Source organism: Aquarana catesbeiana, linkage group LG04, assembly GCF_042186555.1.
Source record: "Aquarana catesbeiana isolate 2022-GZ linkage group LG04, ASM4218655v1, whole genome shotgun sequence".
Classification (NCBI taxonomy): Eukaryota; Metazoa; Chordata; class Amphibia; order Anura; family Ranidae; genus Aquarana; species Aquarana catesbeiana.
This window is the reverse complement of record NC_133327.1, coordinates 199,772,695-199,800,666: the sequence shown is the minus strand read 5'-3', so window position 1 is coordinate 199,800,666 and position 27,972 is coordinate 199,772,695. Positions and strand designations below refer to the sequence as shown.

The following is a 27,972-nucleotide window of genomic DNA, read 5'->3' as shown; positions in this document are numbered from 1 at the left end:
GTCATTTATATGGGGAAATATCAAACCTTGCATACCTGTACAAACACTCTTATCTACCTAAACATAAAGGGGGTTCAGGCTTGCCGAACTTTTCTTTCTACTACTACGCAGCTCAATTATCACTGCTCCCTATCATGCCAACGTGGAAATCCCTCTATGGGTTGTTGTTGAATCTGTTGACATTGACCGCATGTCAGTGGCCAACTTGTTATGGCTCCAACCCAAAGATAGAGCCCACCTCTCTAATCCCATTACTAAACACTCCCTGTCTGTTTGAGACAAATTTAGGACTTGCCATAGCCTCCAATCCCCACATAATCCCCTTCTTTCATTCCTTAGAAACCCTGCTTTTTATTCTGCCTGGAAATTTCCAACTTTTTCAAATTGGTCTTCTACTGGTTTAACCCAACTACATAAACTAGTCTCCTCTTATTCTATCCATACATTCCCATCACTTTGTGAAACCTTTGGCATTCCTAAAAACTGAACTTTCCCGATACTTACAAATTAAGAATTTTTATACACCCTTTATTAGCACGGGTTCATTACTTCACCAAATGTCACATTTTGAACGTATATGCAAGAGTGACCCACACATCAGAGGACTGATTTCATCCCTATACTAACATCTCACTTCTAATCCCAATTAAACATTACCCTCCTATGGTATTAAATGGTCGCTAGATGTAAACCGAATAATCGATAAAGATGACTGGTCCAATATTTGGTTAGCCACCAAAACCTCTTCTCCTAATTGTTTTGCATTGGAAACTAATTTTAAAGTTATGGCACAATGGTATTTAGTACCAGTCAGAATAGCAAAATTTAGCCCATCATACCCAGAAAATTGTTGCAGAGGTTGCACCACACCAGGTACCCATTTTCATATTTGGTTGCAATGTCCACTGGCCCAAGAATTTTGGAAAAAAATCTTTGATATGGCCTCTAAAGCCTTGGCAATATCTATCCTTCCAGACCCAGCAGTGGCCCTTCTGAATCTTAAGCCTATTGCGCTTACCCGACATCAATTTCAACTCCTCATTAATCTTACAACTGCAGCCAAACAAACCATAGCCAAGGCTTGGAAATCGCCAACTTTGATCGTGGCTGAAGCTAAGCATAGGATGCATAACACACTTATTTATGCCAAAATGTCAGCTATTGAGGATGATAACATATTGACATTCCACAAGATCTGGAAACCCTGGGTAAAACACTTCCTGCCTTCAGATTTCCATTGTTCTTTGTTGTTGCCTCAATAACTCTTCTATCTAATTATTGATCATAGCATTTCCTGGACGTGGGCCGCGCTACCATCAGGGGAGATTTTCCCCACTCCCTTCTCCCTCTCTCTATGATTTTACCCCTACTTTCTTATTTCATACTGTTCTATTAGTGGCGGGTATTTTAGATTGGCATCACTATTTCAGTCATCACTGAATTATTTTGTCCTGCATCTCTTCCGTATCTAGCCCTTTCCTCTCCAACTACTTCCCTTACTTCCTTTCAAATAACCTATATTTATGGGATACTTCTTCTTCCATACTCATAATTATATGATCAGAGAAAGTTCCATATTGTATATTTTCTGTTATTCTGATCTTTACCTTTCATCTCTTTATTCAAAAACATATGAGCATCTACTGTAAGATCTATAAAATGAGAATCTTCACCCTTTCACATCTCTTTCAATTTACCTAGATACTTTAATGAACACACTCTTTCAGTTTATAATGTGCCCCCACTCATCCACAGTTTGTGCCCATTTGGGGTGGATGTGTGGTATGGCGGTATGACTTATTAGACTTAATGACTACTAAGAATATTTTATTACAGTCCCATTACTACTTGTTATATGAATTGCTACTAGATCTTATTATTTTTGCTTTGCTTTTTAACTGTTTTGTATTCTTAAAATCACGATTAATGGTTATGAAGGTCTCCTATTTATGAGTTTACATGCTTTTCTATCTGTTATTCTTATGTAAATTTCAATAAAAACATTGAAGAAAAAAAGCAGGTGTATCAAAAAGGTAGAGGAGTGCAATTATGTAGATAGACCTTTGAACCTACTTACTGTTGACTGACTCACTACCTCTGCTGAAGCCTATTCCAAGCATCAACTGCTTTACCTGTAAAGTACTACTTCCTAAGGTTAGTTTTGAACTTTTCTCCTGATAGATTGAGGTCACTTCCCAGTGTTTTGCTTCACATTGTAAATACTGTATTACTGTATCGCATAGGCCTTCTAACATTTTTCTTGCTCATCTTTGGACTTGTTCTATCCTATAAATATGATGACTACCATTAGGACCCATTGCTTTATTAAGCTTTAACCAAGCCAGTTCCTCTGAACCCTAATTAATAGAACCTATATGATCCACCAACTTGTTTTATAAGTGTCATGTAGCTAGTGTCATTTATTTCTGGAGAACAATTAACAGAAGTAATAGTCTTCTACATCTACCTCCTCAACATAAGTGTTGTACCCGGCCCGGTTTTCATTTGTCCTGGGGGTTCCCAAGGAATTTCCCTAATTTGGAAGGATTTCCGCTGCATTGATGGGCAATGGAGAGGCTGCAGATGGGCACTGATCAGGCTGTATTGATGGGCAATGGCATGGCTGCAGATGGGCACTGATAAGGCTGCATTGATGGGCACTGACCCTTGTTTTGCTTCAAATATAGTGTGGATAAGCAAGTTTGGGGTGGAGGACAGTGACTGGCCTGCACAGATTCCTGACCTCAACCCGATAGAACACCTTTGGGATGAATAAGAGCAGAGACTGTGAGCCAGGCCTTCTCGTCTAACAACAATGCCTGACCTCACAAATGCACTTCTGGAAGAGTGGTCAAACATTCCCATAGACACACTCCTAAACCTTGTGGACAGCCTTCCCAGAAGAGTTGAAGCGGTTATAGCTGCAAAGGGTGGGTCAACTCATTATTGAACCCTACGGACTCAGACTGGGATGCCATTAAAGTTCACGCGCATGTAAAGGTAGGCGTCACAATACTTTTGACAATATAGTGTGTGTGTGTGTAAATATTAATATCTCACAAAAGTGAGAACACCACTCACATTTTTGTAAATATTTTATTATATCTTTTCATATGATAACACTGAAGAAATGACACTTTTCTACAATGTAAAGTAGTGAGTGTATAGCTTGTATAACAGTGTAAATTTGCTGTCCCCTCAAAATAACTCACACAGCCATTAATGTCTAAACTGCTGGCAACAAAAGTGAGTACACCCCTAAGTGAAAATGTCCAAATTGGGCCCAATTAGCAATTTTCCCTCCCTGGTGTCATGTGATTGGTTAGTGTTACAAGGTCTCAGGTGTGAATGGGGAGCAGGTGTGTGAAATTTGGTGTTATCGCTCTCACTCTCTCATACTGGTCACTGTAAGTTCAACATGACACCACATGGCAAAGAACTCTGAGTATCTGAAAAAAAGAATTGTTGCTCTACATTAAGATGGCCTAGGCTATAAGAAGATTGCCAAGACCCTGAAACACACAGCAGCACGGTGGCCAAGACCATACAGCGGTTTAACAGGACAAGTTCCACGCAGAACAGGCCTCGCCATGGTCGACCAAAGAAGTTGAGTGCACGTGCTCAGCATCATATCCAGTGGTTGTCTTTGGGAAATAGACGTATGAGTGCTGCCAAGGGGTGGGGTTTCAGTCTTGCAGTGCTCAGACCATATGCCGCACACTGCATGAAATTGGTCTGCATGTCTGTCTTCCCAGAAGGAAGCCTCTAAAGATGATGCACAAGAAAGCCCGCAAACAGCTTGCTGAAGACAAGCAGACTAAGGACATGGATTACTGGAACCATGTCCTGTGGTCTGATGAGATTAAGATGAACTTATTTGGTTCAGATGGTGTAAAGCGTGTGGGGCAGCAACCAAGTGAGGAGTACAAAGACAATTGTGTCTTGCCTACAGTCAAGCATGGGAGTGGGAGTGTCATGGTCTGGGGCTGCATGAGTGCTGCCGGCACTGGTGAGCTACAGTTCATTGAGGGAACCATGAATGCCACCATGTACTGTGACATACTAAAGCTGAGCATGATCCCCTCCCTTCGGAGACTGGGCTGCAGGGCAGTAATCCAACATGATAACGACCCCAAACGCCCCTCCAAGACGACCACTGCCTTGCTCAAGAAACTGAGGGTAAAGGTGATGGACTGCCAAGCATGTCTCCAGACCTAAACCCCACTGAGCATCTGTGGTGCGAAGGAGGAGGAGCGCAAGGTCTCCAACATCCACCAGCTCCATGATGTCTTCATAGAGGAGTAGAAGAGGGCTCCAGTGGCAACCTGTGAAGCTCTGGTGAACTCCATGCCCAAGAGGGTTAAGGCAGTGCTGGAAAATAATGGTGGCCACACAATATATTGACACTTTAGGCCCAATTTGGACATTTTCACTTAGGGGTGTACTCACTTTTGTTGCCAGCAGTTTAGACATTAATGGCTGTGTGTTGAGTTATTTTGAGGGGACAGAAAATTTACACTGTTATACAAGCTGTACACTCACTACTTTACACTGTAGAAAAGTGTCATTTCTTCAGTGTTGTCACATGAAAAGATATAATAAAATATTTAAAAAATGTGAGGGGTTTAGTCACTTTTGTGAGATACTGTGTGTGTGATATATTATTAAATTATAATAATTATATATATAACCAGGTTATGGCGAAGCGCAAGATGTGTGAAACATGTTAATCTTCCGTTCATTCCTGTGACTGCATCTGTTAACTTTACAATAAAGAAGTGTTTATTGTTATCCCATTACAGTGTGCAGCTGCCTATTCCAAGTTTCCCGAATAGCAAAAAATAGCCTGGTCATAAAGGGGGTAAAATCTTTCAGAGCTTAAATGGTTAAGATGCCATCACATGTTACTACCACTCACTTTCATCCATATTTAAAAACTCCTGGTTAAATTCACGATCCCCAGTCTTTTTGTTCTGTAATTGCTTGATAATGTGGGCCCGATCTTTGATGTGATGGCCAACAGCTATTTGTTCTACTCCAGTTTCAGAGTCTCGGATGGCTTTCTTAGTTTCCTTGATCTGAATAGAAAAAAAATTTAAAAGTGTAAACTTTGGCATGATCACCACATAAATAGTCCATGTTAAATGATTCCAACTTCAACTATTCACCAAGATTCACAATTGCCAATGCATTCTTTAAAGCGGTTGTAAGCCCCTGGACATTTTTTCTTCTTCTTACCCTGCAAGGTAATGTCAGTATGCTAGTATGCATCTCATACTAGCACATCATGTGAAACTTACCTTAAAACGAAGCTCTTCCAGCGCTGAGATGTCAGCGCTGCAGGGGCTCCCATCTTCACCCGTCTTGCTTCCGGGTTCACGGACTCTGACTGACTGGCCAGAGTTGCGATGACGTTACTCCCGTGCATGCGTGCGGAAGCCGCTTATTACGGCACAGGGCTCTGAAGGAACGGCACGGGTGGCCGTTTCTTCAGAGCGCATGCGCCAGTGATGTCACTGGCTGCATGTAATGTAAATATCTCCTAAACGGTGCAAGTTTAGGAGATATTTACAGTACCTATAGGCAAGCCTTATAGGCTAACTTATAGTTAAAAGTTACAGATCGAACTTTACTGCCATTTTAAAGGAAGTGAGTGGATGGCTGTAGAAACCGTTTTGGAATTAGAGTGCACACTAAAAAAAAACCTCACATTTTTATTTTTATATTATTAAGGGCACTTACTCGTATACAACATACAACAGACTGTACAGATTCTGCAGAAATTTGGTCAGATCCTCAGCTCTCAGAGGTTTGTGCTGGATCCCACATACCATCTGGAATACTTGGCACTGCCCTTGGATACATACCAGACCCAGGTCTTTCTCCCTTTAGAGGAAAAAAAAACACGTCTCTGCTCTCAAGCATGGAAGCTCAAATTTAGACACTGTCTCATTCAAGGCAGTGCCATGTACCCAATTTACTCCAGACCTCTGCAACTCAGCATCTTGTCTGCGTGGGGACAGACATACTCAGTCCTTGGACCATACCATTCATTTGTGTTAGCCCGCCTCTCCCTGACTTGGTGGATTTTAAAATCCAGCGCTGGCAGTTCAGGCAGTCATTTATTTCACTAACCTGGCAGGCTATCACAATGGATCTCAGTATGTCAGGCTGGGGAGGAGTCCTCTCAGATGGTTGAGTTTTTAGGGACCCTTGTCAGCAGAGGAACTTTCAACAAACATTTTGGAGCTCATTCAACGGTCACTTCAGCACTTGATGTCTCAGGTCAGGGACTTCCGATCCAGCCTTTTAAAAAATGCGGCAGAGCAGGACGTGGAATGGATTCTGACCTTGGTGGAGAGTCAGGTTCTGGCTCCGACTACGGTACACATTTGAGGTGTAGAAAATTGGCAGACTGACCTCAACTGTCAGCATCTGGATCAAGGAGAGTGATCCCTTCACCCAGAGGTTTTTCAGGACCTTTGTCTTAGGTGGGGGACGCCAGATGGACTTGTTAGTATTTTGATTCAACATCAAACCAAACAGGTTTATGGCCAGGTCCAGAGATCCAGAGTGTTTTCACAGTGGACGCTCTGGTGATGCCTTGAGATCAGTTTCACCTGATCCATGCTTTTCCCTACATGAAAGTCTGTTCAACAGCTGCTCTACAGGATCGAGTCAGAGGGTGTTCTGGTGATTTCTCTGGCACTGAACTGACCTAAGAGCTTGAACATACTCTGGCACCTTCCTCTTAGCGGTTTTCAAGATTGATTTTCTGTCTCGGTCACTGGCTTTGACTACCTGGCTGTTGAAGCCCAGTTCCTGAAAGATAGAGGCTTATTGGATGAGGTTATCCTGACATTTCTTAATGCTAGGAAGAAATATACCATCAAGAATGGCATGGTTATTTTGTTTGGTGCGAGCAGAGAAAGTCTCATGCTATTCAATACTTGGTGGGACATGTCGTGGCCTTTCTTCAGTCAGGTATAGATCAGCATCTGACCTGCAGTATCCTCAAAGGACAGATTTCAGCCTATCTTCTTCCAGCATCCTTTGGCCTCTCATTCTCTGGTAAAGGCCTTTGTGCAGGAAGTCACTCATTTCACTAATTTCACTCCTCTAAGACACTCTGACTCTGAGATTTCAATCTGTCAGCTATGGCCTCCTTTAGACTTATGAAATCTCCCTTCCTCCCTTTGTAGAGTGCCCTAGCAGCTCCGAAACCCAGAAAGCTCAAAGCATAATGGTTGATTCCAACCCTTTTTCAATGCACAGCGTCTATTTAACAGAACATCCACTATGAAAAGCAGTAAGTAATCACAATAACAGGCTTTTCTGGGAGTGCTCTAAACACTATGTAAAAGAACATCCCCAGTGTTGTCATCATTGAAATAGTTACACGGACGCACCTTTGAAACATTTTCAGTATTAGAAAGTCTACAGATTGAAATAGTAAATCGTTTTTATAAACCTAAAAATTTAAAATGGCTACGGTGCTGCAATATTTTTTTAACATAAAGTAAGGCTTTTAATAAAGGCAGGGTAATATGATTTGTAGATTCAAATAAAAACTAAGACATGTTGAGAGTCAATTTTTTACAAATTAAGCCAATTAATCACATTTAACATCCTAACAAGCTTGCCAACCTTGCATTAAAGAAGCAAGCTTGTTGTACGTGTCAATAAATGTGTAAACAGAGCAAAAACAAAATGTAAGGACAGATGTACTAATTAATACTCACACCACCGGGAGCTTGACGTGTTTGACTACTAGCTTGGAAAACCTTTGCTGGTTCATCTCCAGTCTTGGAATATGTCATTACTGAAGAAGACTTAAATGAATGAGTGTTAGGATTGTCTGACAATCCTTCCTAAAGGAAGAAAAAGCAAAATAGGTAAAATATACTACAACAAATATGACCTCAATGCATATTGATTCATGTAACAGTGATAGAATGATGATTTTTCATTGACATTCGAATTCAACTTCCTTAGTAGCCAGTAAGGGAATTTTTTTTTTTTTTTTGACGGGGAAGGCAGTTTGTGGAGTACCCAGGAACAAAGTAAAACTAAATCAGAAAATATTTTTCAGCTATTAAAAAAAGGTAATAGCAAGCATCTTCTGAAATCAGCCATTACGCAAAAAGCTTACCAATAACCATCTAAAATGGTTTTGGTTAAAGGCCCCATGCACACTGCTGCTCCTAAAGTCACTATTCTGGGGCTTTTTAGCATTTTTTGCCAAAGTCTCTGCACAAAACACAATAAAAGCCATGCACACATAAGCTTTTACCAGAGTTTAGGAGCAGCTGTTTTTAGAGGCAGTAAATGTTACTCTCCTGAACTCAGAAGAATTGTGTTCAGGAGAGGACCATTTTGGCAAAAACCCGTGTAAATGCACCTAAACATGTGTTGACGCTAGGCATGTTTAGTGCTTGAGATTTAATAAATTTCAATGACCAGAAAAATAAACGCCCAAGCTCTTAAAGTGGTAAAACGCAGTACACGCCTTTACCAACATCAAGCATTTTTCTACTGCCAGGAGAAAAGGCGTCTAGTGTGCATGAACCCCAAGTAGGACATGCTTTAAATAATACGAAAGGATCAAAAAGTTTGTATGAGTGGTTGTGATGGTGGTTTTAATTCAGTGATAATATCATTATGCACGAACATACAACCTACAAAAAAATGCTACAGATCCAAGGGTGTTTTTCATTAGTATCAGTTTTGGTGTCTATGCAGTTTGTCCTTTTATTTTTCTTGAAAAGTTTTATCCATCAAGTTTTGCAATAACAAATTACAAACATTAACGAAAGCCCGACAGGCCACACAGATTGTTACAACACACACTTCTTCAGCATTTGGCTCATTGTACAATCCCAAGACCCATACCTAAGAATAAATTAATAAGAGTAAAGACCCTCATGAACAAAATATAAAACTCCAGTGAGAAAGTAAATACCACTTTGGCCCAACCCATCTTGCAATAAATTAGCACCCTTGACAATTAAGTTGATTAACGAGTCGACTGTCACTCCAATGGTACGAACAGGCAAATTACCCACATCCCCATATCAGTCTCCACACATATTATAGTTTACCATATATATTTATCACAAAAATTAGTCATTTAATCAGCCACCGTGGATGCACTAATTCATCCAACTACGCCACACCTTATCAAGCTTCAGTGGTATACCTCTGCTATTATAAGTAGCCTTGTATAAGGGGCGGCCTTGTTGGCAAGAGCTTTCCATGCTGAGACAGATGGAGGGGCAGACTTTTTAAAATGAAAGCACTATTAGTTTCCTAGCGTAATAAAATAGAATTGTCAGCAAAGTATGTGTCACTCATTTCGGAGCATGGGTGTTGACTAGTCCTAAGAGACACATTTCCACCGTTGGCTGTATATGAATAGCAGTAACCTCTATACATTCTGACTCCGCGCCAAAAAAACGTGGATAGCTACACAATTCCAGATTACATGTAAGAAATCTGCAGTGGATGAAGTGCACCACCAGCAACAGAGCGACTGGGTAGGGAGCATTCTAGCTAATCTGGCAGGAGTAATGTACAGTGGGGCAAAAAAGTATTTAGTCAGCCACCAATTGTGCAAGTTCTCCCACTTAAAAAGATGAGAGAGGCCTGTAATTGTCATCATAGATATACCTCAACTATGAGAGACAAAATGTGGAAACAAATCCAGACAATCACATTGTCTGATTTTTGAAAGAATTTATTTGCAAATTATGGTGGAAAATAAGTATTTTGTCAAAATCAAAAGTTCATCTCAATATTTTGTTATATATCCTTTGTTGGCAATGACAGAGGTCAAACGTTTTCTGTAAGTCTTCACATGGTTGTCACACAATGTTGCTGGTATGTTGGCCCATTCCTCCATGCAGATCTCCTCTAGAGCAGTGATGTTTTGGGGCTGTCGCTGAGCAACACGGACTTTCAACTCCCTCCAAAGGTTTTCTATGGGGTTGAGATCTGGAGACTGGCTAGGCCACTCCAGGACCTTGAAATGCTTCTTACGAAGCCACTCTTTCGTTGCCCAAGAGGTGTGTTTGGGATCATTGTCATGCTGAAAGACCCAGCCACGTTTCATCTTCAATGCCGTTGCTGATGGGAGGAGTTTTGCACTCAAAATCTCATGATACATGGCCCCATTCATTCTTTCATGTACACGGATCAGTCGTCCTGTTCCCTTTGCTGAGAAACAGCCCCAAAGCATGATGTTGCCACCCCCCATGCTTCACAGTAGGAATGGTGTTCTTTGGATGCAACTCAGCATTCTCTCTCCTCCAAACACGACGAGTTGTGTTTCTACCAAACAGTTCTACTTTGGTTTCATCTGACCATATGACATTCTCCCAATCCTCTTCTGGATCATCCAAATGCTCTCTAGCAAATCTCAGACGGGCCCGGACATATACTGGCTTAAGCAGGGGGACACGTCTGGCACTGCAGGATCTGAGTCCCTGGCAGGGTAGTGTATTACTGATGGTAGCCTTTGTTACGTTGGTCCCAGCTCTCTGCAGGTCATTCACTAGGTCCCCCTGTGTAGTTCTGGGATTTTTGCTCACCGTTCTTGTGATCATTTTGACCTCACGGGGTGAGATCTTGCGTGGAGTCCCAGATCGAGGGAGATTATCAGTGGTCTTGTATGTCTTCCATTTTCTAATTATTGCTCCCACAGTTGATTTCTTTACACCAAGCTGCTTGCCTATTGCAGATTCAGTCTTCCCAGCCTGGTGCAGGTCTACAATTTTGTTTCTGGTGTCCTTCGAAAGCTCTTTGGTCTTCACCATAGTGGAGTTTGGAGTGTGACTGTTTGAGGTTGTGGACAGGTGTCTTTTATACTGATAACAAGTTCAAACAGGTGCCATTAATACAGGTAATGAGTGGAGGACAAAGGAGCCTCTTAAAGAAGAAGATACAGGTCTGTGAGAGCCAGAAATCTTGCTTGTTTGTAGGTGACCAAATACTTATTTTCCACCATAATTTGCAAATAAATTCTTTCAAAAATCACACAATGTGATTGTCTGGATTTGTTTCCACATTTTGTCTCTCGTAGTTGAGGTATACCTATGATGACAATTACAGGCCTCTCTCATCTTTTATGTGGGAGAACTTGCACAATTGGTGGCTGACTAAATACTTTTTTGCCCCACTGTACGTGCGATGTAAAAATGTAAATTGGATAAGCTGATCCCTGGCTGGCACCAGTCTGGAAAAGTGAATATCCCAAATATAATCCCAGTCGTCCCCATCCATCTAGGGGGACACTGCCTCCCACGCCTCTCTACATCGTGAAAGAAGATTACCAGCCGCTGTAAACAACTATTTGTAAATAGTAGCCAGGACCTTCTCTAAATTGTCTTCTCTAAGCAAAGATTCCAGATCCCTCATTTGCAGTTCAAGACTGATATCGCCAAATTGGGCATTGTACGCATGTCTAAGCTGCAAATAACGGAACAATTGAGTATGGGGGAGAGTACGAGTTTCCCGTTACCCACTATATCCTTAGTGTTTTAATACCATATTTAGTCCAGGTAATCGGATCAGGGTATTCAAAGAAGTGTATCAGGTTGGGATTCCTCCATAACAGTGTGTGAGAGGAAATCGCTGTAGCACTAATAATCTTATTAACCACCACCCATGCCCTACCAGTTGCACACATAGATACTGTAACATTATACGGAGCCCTATTTCCACGTAGCAACAGATGTGCCAGTGCCTCATAAGCTGAAATAGCCGCCTCCAGGGCATTAGCAGCATCATCTTCAGGAAGTCTTTACCATCTATGGGTGAAGACCAGCTGACCTGCTAGAAAGTATCTATAGAAATCAGGGACCTCCAGCCCCCCCTTGTTTCCACGGCAATTGCAACACCCAGAGTTTGATCTGAGGGCGATGCCCCTGCCAAAGGAAAGTCTTTACCAGCTAATCAATCTTCTTGAATATATATTTCGGTATCCATATAGGTGAGTTCCGAAATATATATAAAAATAAAGGTAAAAACTTAATCTTTAATAGATTCACAACACCAATGAGTGTTAAAAAGGTAAATTCTGCCATGTCTGAGGCCTAGATTTGAGCTTTAAAAAAAAGTTAATTGACATTCAATGCAATAAAATCTGACACAGAGTTGGAAATATGCAGACCCAGATATCTGATCACTTCTACCTTTTGCAAGGGGCAGTTGGCAGGAACCTTACAATTAGGAGACTGGGTCCTGAGTAGGAGGATCTGGGATTTACCCTAATTGACTTTCAAAATTGAAAATTTTGCAAAAGAATTTAAGATGTCCAATGCCACCGTCAAGAAAATCTCAGTCTCGCAAAAAAAGAACCATGTCATCGGCATATAGAGTAGTTTTTTCATTCAAGCTGCCCACAGTTATCCCCGCACCTCCGTGGAAACCATCAAAGCTGAAGCCAAGGGTTCAATCATGATGGAAATACTCCCGAGGACATAGGGCTTTCTTGACGACTGCCCCTACCCACCGAGAAAAACTCTGATAACATGCCATTCAACATTATGGCCGCAGTTGGGGAGTGATAGAGAATGTCAATTCACTTTCTAAAGTGACGGCCGAAGCCAAACACTTCCAACACTGTAAACATATATTTCCAATCCACGGAATCAAAGGCCTTTTCCAAATCAAGGAAGACCAATATCCTACCACTGTAAATATCTGGGCCTAACTGAGTATGCGTGAAAACTCTCCGTAGATTTATATCCGTGGCTTTCTTAGGCATCAAACCAGTCTGGTCAGGGGAAATAACATGGTGCAAGATTAACATAACTCTAGCAGCTAGCAATTTAGTCAGTATTTTGAAATCCATATTTATTAATGATATAGATCTGTATGAAGAGCACGGTAGTAGATCCTTATCTAGCTTGGGTAAGAGTACTATGTGGGCCTCATAAAAGCAACAAGGAAGGCTCCCCTCCTGGAAACAGTCCACATATAGTTGTAACAATCTGGGTGCAAGGGCTTCCGAGTATCGATGGACAACTCTATTGGCATACCGTCTGGGCCAGGAGCCTTACCCGTAGGAAACAACCAGATTGCAGAATCTACCTCTTCCTCTCTAAAAATGGGACATCTAAAAAATCTCTAGAGGCCACAGGCAACGTAGGTAACTGCAAGGCCACTAAGGTAGCCAAAAGGTCCTCCACATCATATGAAGCTATAGGTGAGTACACAGTCCTATAAAAGAATACAAATGCCTGTAAAATTTCCTCTGTCATTTAAGAATATTCCAGATGGGGAAAAGATACAAGGGACTATGGTCAGAGATGTATCCACTGACATCAATAGAGCGAATTGTTTACCATTTTTATCCCCTTTTTCGAAAATGTGCTCTGTACTCTTTTGCAGATGACAGGTAGCCATGTCTTGATAATGAAGAGACACATTCCTCCTAGCAAACTGCAACCTTACCAACGTGTCCGGGGAGGGCGAGTCAGGGTACGTGCACATTCCTGTTCTAAATCCTGGAGTTGTTTCTCTACACTGTTGCACTCCTTTCTAAGGGCTTTTATGGCAGATATATACACATCCCCTAGTTGCGGCCTTGAAGGCATCCCCCACCCAACCAGGGGATAGACGCCAAGTCTTCCTAGACCCATGAGGGCCCAAATGCAGGATAATCTGTAATGGGGTGTGATCTGAGACACCCCCAGGGAGATACAAAGTCTCAGATACCAGGGGCAAAAGGGCCTCATTTGCTAAAGCCGTATCTAGCCTGGAAGAGAAAGTATGTACTGAGGACAGATACGAATAACATCTCTCTGTGGGATGCTTCCACCGCCAAAGTTCAGTAAGACCTGTAGCCTCTGCCCAGTGAAAGAAATCAACATTAGGGATCCTATGTGGATTTGACATGTCAAATCACCGCCCACAAGCAACTTAAATGAGACATGAGGCGCAAGTTTCTCCAGTACCTCGTACAGGATATTCCCAGAAAACAAAGGAGGAATATACATATTATACATACATATTAACCAGAATTAAGCGATGCAAATAAACATCAATCAATATCACTAAATATTGTCCCCCAGGATCGATAATTACTGTCTCTATAGGAGCAGGGCAATGATCTATGTAGCAGTATTGACACACCCCTAGCATAGGAAGAAAATGTGGCATGTATGGCTCTGTGCATCCAGGGACGTTTCATAGGTAAAAACTTATTCTCAACAAATGTTTTTTTTTTTGCAGGAACATAATGTGAGGATGACAGGCCTGTAAGTATTTTAACACCAGGGCTCTCTTAAATTTAGAATTCAGTCCCTTGACATTCCGGGAGATAACTAACATTTAAAGACATGACTGTAATTCTCAAAAAGGCCACAAGATGGAAGCCTAGGGTCAAAAGTAAGGTCCAGAGTCACACAGCCACATCATGCTAAAGAATACAGGTACACCAATAACCCACACAACATTACAATACTTTTTGCTTCTGGATGCCACCATTCCCGTAATCAGGGAGGAACTGTTGGCACCACAAACCCACTGGCGCAAAAGTGGTAAAATTTAAAAAAAAACCCCAGAAGAAAAACAAAAAAATGGAACAAAAATCAAACAGTCCCATCAAATAGTCTATCAGTCCCTGTCACACCAGCAGAAAGTAAAATAAACTAGCAGGCAGACGTGATCCCAAAACAAAAAACTCAAACCTGGAGCGCACTTCTTTAAGATACACTCCATGAGCTCCGTTAGGAGAAAAATAGGGTGTTTGGAGGGGGAGAAGTCAAGTCTGACAACACAGTGCAGTTCTTGAACACCCAAAACTTTTTAGAGAGGACTCCGAACTCCACGCAGACTTTGGATATGGAAGACTAGGTAGCCATGCATTGAAAGCAACATATTAGAGGTCAGTAAACTGAGCAAGTAAGACCAGGATATGCAACCCGCTATAATGACACATATCAGTGAAGCAATCTGAGAAAACACACAGGAATAAGCTTTCACAATGTTTAGACATGGTAACCAGGATGTGCTTGGCTTGCACATTGCAGGTTCACAAGAAAAACAAAAAACAAACAGTCGACCCATTCCCTCCCAAAAGAGAAATTTAATTCAGAGTATCCAGCCAATCAGAAACATCCGAGGGAACCTCAAAAAATTTCACTGAGCCCCGATATTTAATGCAAGGCTTATTGGGATATAACATGCCATAGCTGAGCCCCTTTTCTTGCACCCTTTTTCGTGCCTCCACAAATGTGCGTCAACGCCTCTGCAACTCCGGGGAAAAATCCGGAAAGAATGTAGTGTAGTATTTTCAAATCAGACCCTCTGCAAGACTCACCACTCTCACGTTTTTGCGGTGGTGGCCACAGTATCCTCTATATCAGAGATATGATTTTCTGCAGAAGTATTGCGGCCCTTGAATTTGTCAAGGTCCTGTCTGACGAGACCGTACTCCATGGCCAGCGTATCTATTCTGCCCATTACCAGCATTCTACTCTCCTCTATGGCTGCTGTGGCCATTGGCTGCTCCATACCTGTAGGCTGCAGAGTTGCCTACATCCTGCTCCATGTCCAGCAGTAGCCGCAGATCAGTCTGCACTGACACAGCCTGCTAGGTTCCCAAAGGCAAGATGGCCACCGCATGTATGAGCGCCCGGGAGCCCAGGACCTTAGGAGGCGGCCGTTTCTTGGATGAATGTCTCCTGGACGGCATTGATGGATCAAAGGAGAGTGCCCGTCCCTGTAGCTTGCTTCATTCGATGGCGCCTTGTTCAGAAGAAATGCCAAGGATTTTTCAGCCCGGAAAACGGAGCGCTCTCAAGCGCCCTCTCTCCTACACATCCGGACACGCCCACCCCCCCACCCCCCCGCAGTTTGTACTTTAATCATCTCCAAAACAGTTTGTTTTTTCAACAGCTCCAGAAACACATGAAAGGATCAAATTAGCTAATATATCATCCAGAAGCAACCCAGAGGAAACCAATAGCATATAAGCCTACATGACACGACAAATTGACATTGACAAATCACACCCTATTGCCAGCAACGGCACTGTCCCAATCGGGGCAACGCCGACTTTGCGGCGCCGCAACGATTCCAAAAGTACTGGTAGTTCCTGTGCTACTTTTGGCAACTTTGGGGCCGATTTCAATAGACATCTGTGCATGAACCTGCACAGATATCTTTCAAATCGCCCCAACTCACACTGAAATGTGGGTTTGAAATCGTGCGCATTCAGCTAAACTGCTACAATGTAAAGTAATGAGTGTACAGCTTGTAAATTTGCTGTCCCCTCAAAATAACTCAAGACAAAGTCATTAATGTCTAAACCGCTGGCAACAAAAGTGAGTACACCCCTAAGTGAAAATGACCAAACTGGGCCCAAAGTGTCAATATTTTGTGTGGCCATTTTTTTCCAGCATTGCCTTAACCCTCTTGGGTATGGAGTTCACAGGTTGCCACTGGAGTTCTCTTCCACTCCTCCATGATGACATCACGGAGCTTGTGGATATTAGAGACCTTGCACTCCTCCACCTTTGAGGATGCCCCACAGATGGCTCAATAGGGTTTAGGTCTGGAGACATGCTTGGCCAGACCCCCTACCCTCAGCTTCTTTAGCAAGGCAGTGGTCATCTTGGAGGTGTTTGAGGTCGTTATGTTGGAATACTGCCCTGTGGCCCAGTCTCCGAAGGGAGAGGATCATGCTCTGCTTCAGTATGTCATGTACATGTTGGCATTCATGGTTCTCAATTAATTGTAGCTCCCCAGTGCCGGTGTTTCGTCAGATTAGGCGACCCATCAGAATGTGTAACAGAAGTGGTGTTCCATCGCTGCCATCTTGCTACACCCCGCACTCATCCACAGTAAGGATACAGTGAGAAGGGGGCAAATGGACATCTTGTTACACCCACCGGAGATTTGCATTTTACTTTTTTTTTTTAACAGTAAACTGAGTTTATATAGTAAAATATAGTGTTTAGAACTCCGTGTCTGTTTAGATGTTGAATTTTAAAAGCAGCGAACTTCTGTCCGATTAGTAAACCTGTGAGATCAGCAAGCTTGCCGCTTCTTTTAAAATTCAACATCTAAACAGTTAGACGGAGTTCTAAGTACTGTATTTCACTATATAAACTCAGTTTACTGTTAAAAATAAGTGTAAAATGCAAAAATCCGGTGGGTGTAACAAGATGTCCGCTTGCCCCCTTTTGAGTGTATCCTTCCTGTGGAGGAGTGCGGGGTGTAGCAAGATGGCGGTGACTAAACGTCACTTTCGTTACACATTCTGACAGGTCGCCTAATCTGATGAAACACCGGCAGCACTCATCAAGCCCCAGATCATGACACTCCCACCACCATGCTTGACTGTAGGCAAGACACACTTATCTTTGTACTCCTCATCTGGTTGCCGCCACACACGCTAGACACCATCTGAACCAAATAAGTTCATCTTGGTCTCATCAGACCACAGGACATGGCTCCATTAATCCGTGTCCTTAATCTGCTTGTATTCAGCAAACGGTTTGCAAGTTTTCTTGTGAATCATCTTTAGAACAGGCTTCCTTCTGGGACGACAGCCATGCAGACCAATTTGATGCAGTGTGCGGCGTATGGTCTGAGCACTGACAGGCTGACCCCCCCACCCCTTCAACCTCTGCAGCAATGCTGGCAGCACTTATACATCCAATTCCCAAAGACAACCTCTGGATATGAAGCTGAGCACGTGCACTCAACTTCTATGGTCGACCATGGCGAGGCCTGTTCTGAGTGGAACCTGTCCCGTTAAACTGCTGTATGGTCTTGGCCACCATGCTGCAGTTTAGTTTCAGGGTCTTGGCAATCTTCTTTATAGCTAGGCCATCTTTATGTAGAGCAACAATTCTTTTTTTTAACACTAACGAGTCAAATGACACTGGGGAGGGCAATGGCTAATTGGGCCCAATTTGGACATTTTCACTTAGGGGTGTACTCACTTTTGTTGCGAGCGGTTTAGACATTAATGGCTGTGTGTTGAGTTATTTTGAGGGGACAGCAAATTTACACTGTTATACAAACTGTACACTCGCTACTTTATATTGTAGCAAAGTGTAATTTCTTCAGTGTTGTCACATGAAAAGATATAATAAAATATTTACAAAAATGTGAGGCGTGTACTCACTTTTGTGAGATACTGTATATGAATTCTACCAACACTAACTTGTCTAAGACCCCTTTCACAGTGGAAATACCTCAAGGTCTGCCTTTTAGTTTTTTGGTGGACCTAATCAGAAGCTCCATGCAAGTCTATGGGCAGGTACTGTTTATAGGTGCATTAATTTACACTCAATCACCTCCAAGTCTGCCCAGTTGCAAAAAAGAACTGAAAAAGGTCTGCGTCCTTTTTCAGTTTTTCTGGACCTAAACGTGATGGATCGGGGTTGTCTGATGGAAAAGTCCATTTTTATCCAGCTAGCCATAGATCTAAAAATCAGGGGAAAAAATTGAACTGGCACAGATGTGCTCCACCTCAGCAAGGAATCTGTTCACAGATTCACAGCTGATCGGACCAGGTAGTGCCAGTGTGAAAGGGGCCTAATCGTTCAGTTTAAAAGTAAAAACTTTAGGGCCCATTCACACTAGGAACTGCATGTGAATCGGGCAGGAAAGCTGTGCGGTTTCTGTACGATTCACATGTAGTTCCTGTGAAGTGCAATTTCAGCCCATTCAATTTGAATGGGCTGAAATCTCACCACTCCAAAACTTGTGTACTACTTTGTGAAACGCATGGCAACTGCATGGCATGGTACTTTTTTTCCATGCCATCTGGTGCATGCAAACACACTGTGTTTGGGGTGTCGTTAACCTTTAACTGACCTCCGCAGTAAATTGTAAGGGCAGTGCAACTGGAATGAACTCTCCCGCACTGCATTCTAGTGTGAACGGGCCCTAAGAAAATGAATAAATAAACACTGCTTACATCATAGCAGGGGTGTTTTGATAGTACAGGATGTGTCCAAACATGCAGCCACCTAGCAATATGATAACTGCAGTAGTCACAGGGAGAAGTGCTGCTTAATATACACTTGTTCTACGGTTACTAGTGTGTCTAAGTTTTTGGAAGAGCAAATGCGAGCATGAGAGCAGATAGCACGATTATAGTATAATGATCCCAGAGCTAGAGTGTCTGATGTGCGAGTGAAGATTAGGATTTTTTTTTTTTTAACACAGGAGATGCAGCCTTGGGAGGGAGATAATATTACTACATTAAAGTATGAGTCACTCATATATAGACTTGGCTGCTACACTGTACACATAAGCACCTCACCCAGCCTTGCACTATGACCAAACATGGCAGAAAGCTACAATAGCCTGTATGTGAAGGGAAATGTTATTAATAGTGATACATACTCAAGTATAAAAATGATGCATTAAATCAAATGGAACTATAGACCAGGCATTTTCTTGGAAAGGCTAAACAGATCTTTGGCATACACAGAGGATTCCAGGGACTTGAAAAGAATCTGTTCATCACTGGCAGGGCCAGTGAATGAAGCTGCTGTCAGGTCACCGGGAACATGTTTTTTTTGGCAGCCATTGTGTAGGAGGAGTTAATGCAATATAAATAATACAGGTAAGCTTGCTTGCCATTTACTACAACTAGCACAATTTATTAAACATTTTAAAACCTAGGAGATTTATATTTAGCTTTGCTTAGAGTGGGTAGGAGTTAAAATTCCAGGTTCTCTATGTGACACCATTGAGTACATTTTCTCTCACTTCCTGTCCCTGTGACACTAGGCAAGAAACAGGGATGAGTTGTCAGACAGGAAGAGCAAACAGAACTACAAACATTACAAGAGGTTATAAGCCTTGCTAACTATCTACACATGTGTCTGTATCCTCTAGGTTTTAACTCATTCCAGCTCTGCCCAAAAAACAAAAACACATTTTTGCTGAAGCTTTTGGATGTTACACTTTAATGGCAACTGAATGTACACACACAGACACACGTCCAGCTCTGCAGCTTTTATTGGCCCTTTTATGACTCATCCCCCCTCCCTTCTTGGCAATCTCTCTAGATAGATAGACAGACAGACAGACAGACAGACAGACAGACAGATAGATAGATAGATAGATAGATAGATAGATAGATAGATAGATAGATAGATAGATAGATAGATAGATAGATAGATAGATAGATAGATAGAGCTGTACATGATGTCAAAAGCCTAGGCTAATGACCAGACAAGAAACAGGAAGTGGGATGTATAAGGTATTTACTGGCAGAATTTTTTTTTTAACTATCCAAGGTTAAAACAAGGGCAGAGGATTTAATAGATGGAAAGTTGAAAAATGACTGAAGGTCCTCTTTAACTCTGCCAGCTATTTTAATGAAAAGAAGTAAAACAACTTACAAATTGTTTGTGCATGTCAGTCATTCGGTTTCTAAAGTTGGCCATCATGTTATCAAATGAATGGAAAGGGTCCTTAATATCAGAGACCTAAAATAGCAAATAAAGCAACATAAATACAATTTAGAAAAAACAAAAAATTGGCACATTAACCTTGTTTACTTATCGAACACCGGCAAATATACTGTATATTATTCATTTCAAGTGTTTTCTGAAATACACAAAAGTTAGGCAAAACAATCTAACATGAACATGTCTCATAACCAAATACAGAGTTGAAAGAAACAACTCTGCTTCTGTTTTTTCTTTACTTCCAAATTATGAAAATGGGTCCTGTGGAGTCACACGTACCATTTTATTTATCTGCATTGGCGACAACTACTAGAATCTGATTAGTTCATCTTTTCGCTGCAATTTAAGTTTACCAAAAGTCATAAATGTATGCAATTTTTTGTTACTTAAGGAGGAACTTCACCACCCCCCTCCCCTTTTTGTATTTTCAAATCCCCACTTTCCTTTATCGCCAAGTTTCTCTCCATTAACATACTCGTATGCCAAGGGATACCAGCATTAATCTGCAGTTTCACTGCTGCCCACCTGGTCCCACACTGCCATTTTCGTCATCTCGGGGCTGGCTGTCTTTCTGGTTCTTTTAGCAGGCCCCTAATAAAGCGCTGTAGTGTTCCCAAGTATAAAATAAATGTGCAATTGTGTGAGACAAGGGGGAGTAAGTAGTAGAATGATGGAAAGTGGATTGGAGGGAGGGGAGTGAGAAAGGTCTGCATTTGTTTGCACCTGGGGACCCTGCCAGTAACACACATTTTCTTAGGGTGACCACACTCTCTCAATACACTGTACCTATTAAAGTATAAGTTCACCTTTGCAGAAAATCTGTAAGGTGAAATTACACTGGACCCCCTCCTCCCGGGTCCCACTAACCTGGAGTCCAGCAATCTCCAATTTTGACAGCTTGTATTGCCACTGTACCGATTCAGGGATTTGAAATCCACCGCAGCTTTCCCTCCTCTTTGCCCGCCATGACAGGATGGGCTAAGCGGGTTCCAATTGGTCGGCGCCGATCAATTAGAATGCTCCTAAACATACCTCCTGACCTCACTGGCCCTGTTATGCCTTATCCCCCTCCCTCCTTTGCCAGGAAGGGAGGGGGATAAGGCATAACAGGGCCAATGAGAGCTGCAGAACTGCAGAGCTGGAGAGCTGGAGAGCTGGAGGAGTGTCTGTGTAAATCCAGGAAGTGAACAGGCAGCAGCTGAAGCTGCCCACAGTTAAAATGGATGAAGCCAGACTCAGTGGAGGGAGATTTCTGTGGCATATTTGGCAAGTACAGAATCACAGTATATATAAAATATAATGCAAAGTGGTTGGAGGGAAGCTTCAGAATGGCAAAGATGTTTTTATTACAAATTCTGTGAGCAGACTGCAGTTCCTATTTAAGCTGTGGGGGATTTCTAAGCCCCGGATGGTGAGGTGGAGACCCGATGATCGCCGTGCTTCAGGTCAGCGGGACGGGGGTGGGGGGGGGAAGGGGGGGTTGAGGAGGGCGTCCTGTGTAAGTTCACCTTACAGATTTTTCTGTAAAGGTAAACTTACCCTTTAAGGACAGCAAGTGTGTTAGGACTACGGAACACCCCCCTTTTCTGTAACATAGGGGGAGGTGTTCTGTTGTCCACAGAGACAACTGGGAATAATGCTGAGAACAGTGCAGCACATGAAGTTATCAGTTCAGTGATTTTCTGTCACATTCAATAATATATTTGGCAGACTAAATTAAAGCAGAAGATTAAAGCGGAACTTTACTCATAACAGTTTGATAATTCATGTGCTACAACAAAAGAACATGCATTTCACATTAATAATTATGCTATGAAAACTAGTGTGTGTTGTAAATTGCCTCCAGCATTGCTCATGTTTCTTCTTGCTGGTGGCTGACATTTTGTTGAAGCTCAGTGCAGTGAATTAGAAACTCTCCTCCTCTCCTTGGTCTCAAAAACTATATACTTTCTTCAAATAAAATATGTACGTTTCCCACCTTTATTGTGTGGCTTGGCTCAGATTGGGAGGAAGGCTAACAGAAGCTTTAGGCCTCATGCACATTGGGCATAAAAAAAAAAAAAAAAAAAAAAAAGAATGCTGGTTATACAAGTGTTTGGGGTCTTTTCTTTTAGCCCGTAGAAGCAACTCTTTGTCAGGCTATGTATTCATGCACATTTGGGTACTTAAGGACTTATAGGCATATCTGTGGGGGAGCATTTACAGGCTGAAAAAAAAAAAAAAACCATCACAAGTGCGTTTTTGAGAGAAGCTTTTGGGCAGAAAAAAAAGTTTGACAAGCCTAAACGCTGAGTTTAGGCACGTCAAGGTTTGTTTGTTTTTTTTAATTATTTATTTGTTGTTTTGCATTATAAAACAAAAAGGTACAAAAGTAGAAAAGTTCAGGGTAAGGAGCAGAGAACACAAAGAATAAACTGTCTCAGCGGTAAAATAGGAATGATGGGAATCCAAGTCATAGAGAGCATACGCGTCAAGCGTTTAAAGTGTACAATTTTTCTAGTGTTTTGAGGAAAAATGATAATAAGCGCAAATCGCATCCATACGAGCATTTTTTTTGCAAGCGTTTCTGCCATTTTTTTCTGCTGCCTAACCCTAAAGCCAGGCATTCCCACTGATCCATCGATTTGCAGGCTGGTTGCACTGCAGTGTGAATTTAGACAAAATCTAAATCTACCCCTCCGTGGCAGCAGAGTTTGTCCTGTCAGCTCTCCTGCTTTTCTTTTCTCTCTCCCCAATCTGTGTTCCTTCCATACAGTCTGTGTCTTTTTGGTTTTCTTCAGCAACAGCAAATCTTAAAAGCGATCAGCTGATCGATCTCTAATGGCTCTGATTTTAGGCACAGTGCCAAGAATACAGAACAACAGTGCATTATGGGATTTTAAACAGTATAGGCACTTATTTTTTAATGTTTTACAATTAAAGGGGCCAGCCTGAGGTGACCTACCAGGACTTCATTTTCACTTTTAGGCTCCATGCACACTGGACATTAAAAATAACGTTATAAAAACGCCAGTAACTTTGCAGTGAGTCTTTTTTTTTTCCCAATGGATCAAAAACGTTAAAAAACACTGGTGAGCCATGTTTCTCAGCGTTTAATGTTTTTAAGCGTTTTTTGTGGTCAGAAAAACAGCTCCTGAATGCGATTTTAGGGCGTTCAAACAACAGCCCATAAACTCCACTGCTGATAAACGCCCATGTGTGCATGGACACATAGGATAACATAGAGGGGTGTTTACAGGTTGTTAAGAAACACGCCCAAACTCCCAAAAACAGTCATTTATGAGCTTCAGTGTGCACGGAGTCTAAAAGAAGTAAAATAGGAAAAGATTATTAAAGTGGAACTACACTGCATCTGAGCACCACAGATCAAAGCTATAGAATTAATGTTTAATATTCAAAGCAAACTCCTCCATCCATCCATGTATCCATGCTATATTTTGCTTAGAAATCATTTTCAAAAACACCCCCTGGCATTTCTGGCAGTGGCCATCTTGAGAAAGGGCAGATGATTTGTGTAGCATTTAAATACTAGGATCCCTCTGCCCTTAGCTCAGGCATGGGCTGAGCCAAGAACCCTCCTGAAGACTCCTGGGATGACATAATTTGCCTAGGCCTGGAAACCAGGAAGTAACTGCAGAAATGCTATAAGGATTAGAAATAGTCCATGTTAATTGAGAGAGACGTTCCACGTTAAGGTTTACATATACTTGAATATAACTAAAGCAGTTCACAAATTAATTCAAGTAGGCAGTCATGGACTAGTTAATGTTGCATTCATTAGCCAGTAGCTCCAAAACAGAAGCCAGCACACATGCTTTTACAACTGAAAACAGTTAGGCACATCTACTAACCTAGAGCCAGGGCTTTGTAAAAATCATGGTTAGTGTTTGGTTGAAGCCATTTATTATCAATCAACTGTGTTTACTCTTTTTAAATCATAATGACAACAGAAACTACCCAAATTACCCTGATCAAAAGTTTACATACCCTGGTGATTTTGGCCTGATAACATGCACACAAGTTAACACAAAGGGGTTTGAATGGTTATTAAAGGTAACCATCCTCACCTGTGATCTGTTTGCTTGTAATTAGTGTGTGTGTATAAAATGTCAATGCGTTTCTGGACTTCTGACAGACCCTTGCCAATAGGCCAATAATAGCCACTCCAGGGAGATCTTAAACGTGCAGTTCATGCAAGACAGCCCAAGAATTTACAGGAACTGGAGGCTTTTTGCTTGGAGGAATTGGCAGCTTTACCATCTGAGAAGATAAAGGGCCTCATCCACAAATACCACAAAAGACTTCAAGCGGTCACTGATGTTAAAGGGGGCAATACACTGTATTAAGGACTGGGGTATGTAAACTTTTGATCAGGGTCATTTGGGACGTACTTGGACATTCCAACATGACAATGATCCAAAAACACAAGGCCAGGTCGACCTGGCTACAGCAGAATAAAGTGAAGGTTCTGGAGTGGCCATCTCAGTCTCCTGACCTCAATAGGCCAATAATAGCCACTCCGGGGAGATCTCAAACGTGTAGTTCATGCAAGACAGCCCAAGAATTTACAGGAACTGGAGGCTTTGTGCCAAGAGGAATGGGCAGCTTTACCATCTGAGAAGATAAAGAGCCTCATCCACAAATACCACAAAAGACTTCAAGCTGTCATTGATGTTAAAGGGGGCAATACACTGTATTAAGAACTGGGGTATGTAAAGTTTTGATCAGGGTCATTTGGGTAGTTCCTGTTGGCATTATGATTTAAAAGAGTAAACACAGTTGATTGATAATAAATGGCTTCAACCAAACACTAACCACGAGTGAAATAAATGTTTTTGTGTTATCATTCATATTCTCTGAAAAATGGCCAAGAAATCATAAATTCTGCCAGGGTATGTAAACTTATGAGCACAACTGTATATAGTGTGATAACAGATCTAAGATAGCAAGCAGACCTTGCTGCTCAAGTTACTGAATATGTTTTAATATATGAAGGGAGTGTCATCCTCGTCTGCTGGCAGGTTAGACATATATAACTGAAGCATGAGGAGGCATCCTGAAAGGAAACCAGACACCAATGAAAAAATAGGCTGTGAGAATTTTCCTTAATTAACATAGTGACTGAGATCTCTCAGGTTGCGTTACAGATTGCAAGGTTTTTTAATATCCAACTGGACTACAACTATGCATGTATGGGTACTTTGTGGTCTTCTACACAGTATACACATTATCTACTTTTTACATAAAGGTGTTCTCAGCATCAACAGGCTATCATCTTTAACCGTCGAGTAGGCTGACTGACAAGGCTTTTACATAACACGTTCATGCAAATGGAGACATAGCAGCTACTCAGAAGTACTCTTGCTGTCATCTCAGAAGTCCATTTGTAGTTTAATAAGCATGTATATTTAAAGTTTTATTTAATCATAAACATGGACAGTTCAGGTATTCACAATCATTTTATTATTTTGTGCTTTTATGATATGTATCATTTAGTGACTATATACAGATTATACTCAACAATGCTCTTGTCGCTACATAAATTGTTTTCTAAAAGGCGCCTGCTTTTTGAAATCCAAACAATACAAAACAAGTATCCCCTTTTTAGTCTTCAGTGTTAATACATATACTTATTTAGTTGTGTGCTAAAGTTGTCCTGGTTTAAAGTGCCTAAAGGCAACAATAGTGCTTAGGTTCTAATATCAATTCCTGTGTCCCTTTCTGCCCACAATCTGTCTCACACTGAGAGACTGTTGATCGTTCCATTTGACAGCTGCACATGTCCTAGCTGTTAGACCTACTCACTCCAGGTCTAGGATGCAAAGAACATCAGGGTCAATTTAAAGACTAACTTTTAAAAACCACTGTACTTCAGCACAATTGTTTCCTATAATAAGATAATTACCCAGTCCTACAGATTTTGGCTGGATCAGCTGACAACAATGTGTCTATGAATCTGTTAACATCACCGGTGTACAGACATCAGAGGAAGGATCAGAGAGTCTCTTTGGAGAAAAATCAGCACCAGAAATGTCTACATGTGCCGCTTCCTTCCCAGCTCCATAGTATGAACACCAGACCAGCAGACCTAGTCTTCTCAACTGTGCCTGCACAATAACGTTCTTCTGAGGTCTGTGGTCAACTTAAAGAGGAGGTCCAGGCGCCTTCAGAGAAAAATTAAGTCAGCAGCTACAAATACTGTAGCTGCTGACTTATTAGGACACTTACCTGTCCAGGAATCCAGCGGTGCCCTCACCGGTGTCTGAGCCAATTTTTCAATCTGCTGCCACCACCATCTCTACTAAGGGAACCCGGCAGTGAAGCCTTGCTGCTTCACAGCCGTTTCCTTACTTTACATGCGCAAAATGCACTGTGCTCTGAATGGGCTGGTTGCATGGGAAGGAGAAGGGGGGGGGGAACCTCCGGCTGAGTTCACCGGGGTGACAAATGTACCCAGGGAGGAGGTAGGCAATGCAAAGCTTCCTATTGTGTGGAGCTCTGCTCAGTGCATCTAGCACTCACCAAACTGATCATGAATATTTTATGCCCAAATCCAACTGTCTCAATGCCTTTAGGCCTCATGTACACTGAGCGGACTTCGTCAGCGGTGGACGTAACACCGCTGATCCGTGCTGTCACATTATTGCTGTGTTCTTGTTGCTGTATACCGAATACTGATAGCTGAAAACTTTTATACACTGGCTGGTGTACAATGCTCAGTGTACTACGCTTTTTTTTTTTTTTTAATAAAAGACTTTACAGTGTACACTTAGATTGTGTCCATTTTTTTATCCCCTTTTTTCATCTACCTCATCCATCTGGGAAATCCTTTGTGCATGCTGCTGGATCTACTTGCCATCTTCACCCCTCTGAGTGGGTAACAAGCGTGTTTGACCATTTGTTCATTCAAATGGTCCATCCTATTTGGTAAGAGTATATTTTATTGACGGTGGAGGATTTCACACTATGAATTTTGGCTGCATCAATTGGCTCTTTCCAGTCTTTCACGTGGTGGATTTTATTTAATTTTATGGACTTTTATTGCGCTGCACCTTTTCATTTTTATACTCTTGTATACTGGCAGAATAAAACTGACTGCTCCACCAACAGTGCCCCAAGAAAATGGACACAAATGTAAAAACGAACCTGATTTTGTATTTACCTTACATTTTCCATCTTGTTTCTTCTACGATGGCATGCACATTCATAATACATGAACCACCCAAAAAGCACTTTATACAAGCCTTTCCCAACCCTTTTAACATGAAGGAACCCTTGAAATAACATTCTGGCCTCAGGCAACCTCTGCCAATAATTACAATACCTACAACTCGCAATATATTAGGCATGGTGGTCAGTGAGAAGGATGCTTCTTAAGACTGGTACGCACTAGGAAAAATCGGGCGAATGATCGTCTGGTTTTCCTCAATGTTTCACAGCAAGTCGGGATCAAGGAAGGAAATAATATACAAAAACTCTTGTACAACAAAGGCTTTTTTTGGTTGATTAAGGTTTTTGATCATGC

General features: G+C 41.8%; 1 protein-coding gene across 2 annotated transcripts in view; it reads right to left on the bottom strand.

Moving 5' to 3' along the window:
• MLF1 (myeloid leukemia factor 1) overlaps nt 1–27,972 on the bottom strand; it is a 119,859-nt gene that overhangs the window by 27,547 nt on the left and 64,340 nt on the right. For both annotated transcript variants that reach the window (XM_073626096.1, XM_073626097.1), the window contains 3 exons: nt 20,379–20,465; nt 7,743–7,871; nt 4,919–5,078 (listed from right to left, as the gene is read on the bottom strand). In XM_073626096.1, the coding sequence (XP_073482197.1) occupies nt 4,919–5,078; nt 7,743–7,871; nt 20,379–20,465 (376 nt within the window). The remainder of the gene's footprint in view (nt 1–4,918; nt 5,079–7,742; nt 7,872–20,378; nt 20,466–27,972) is intronic.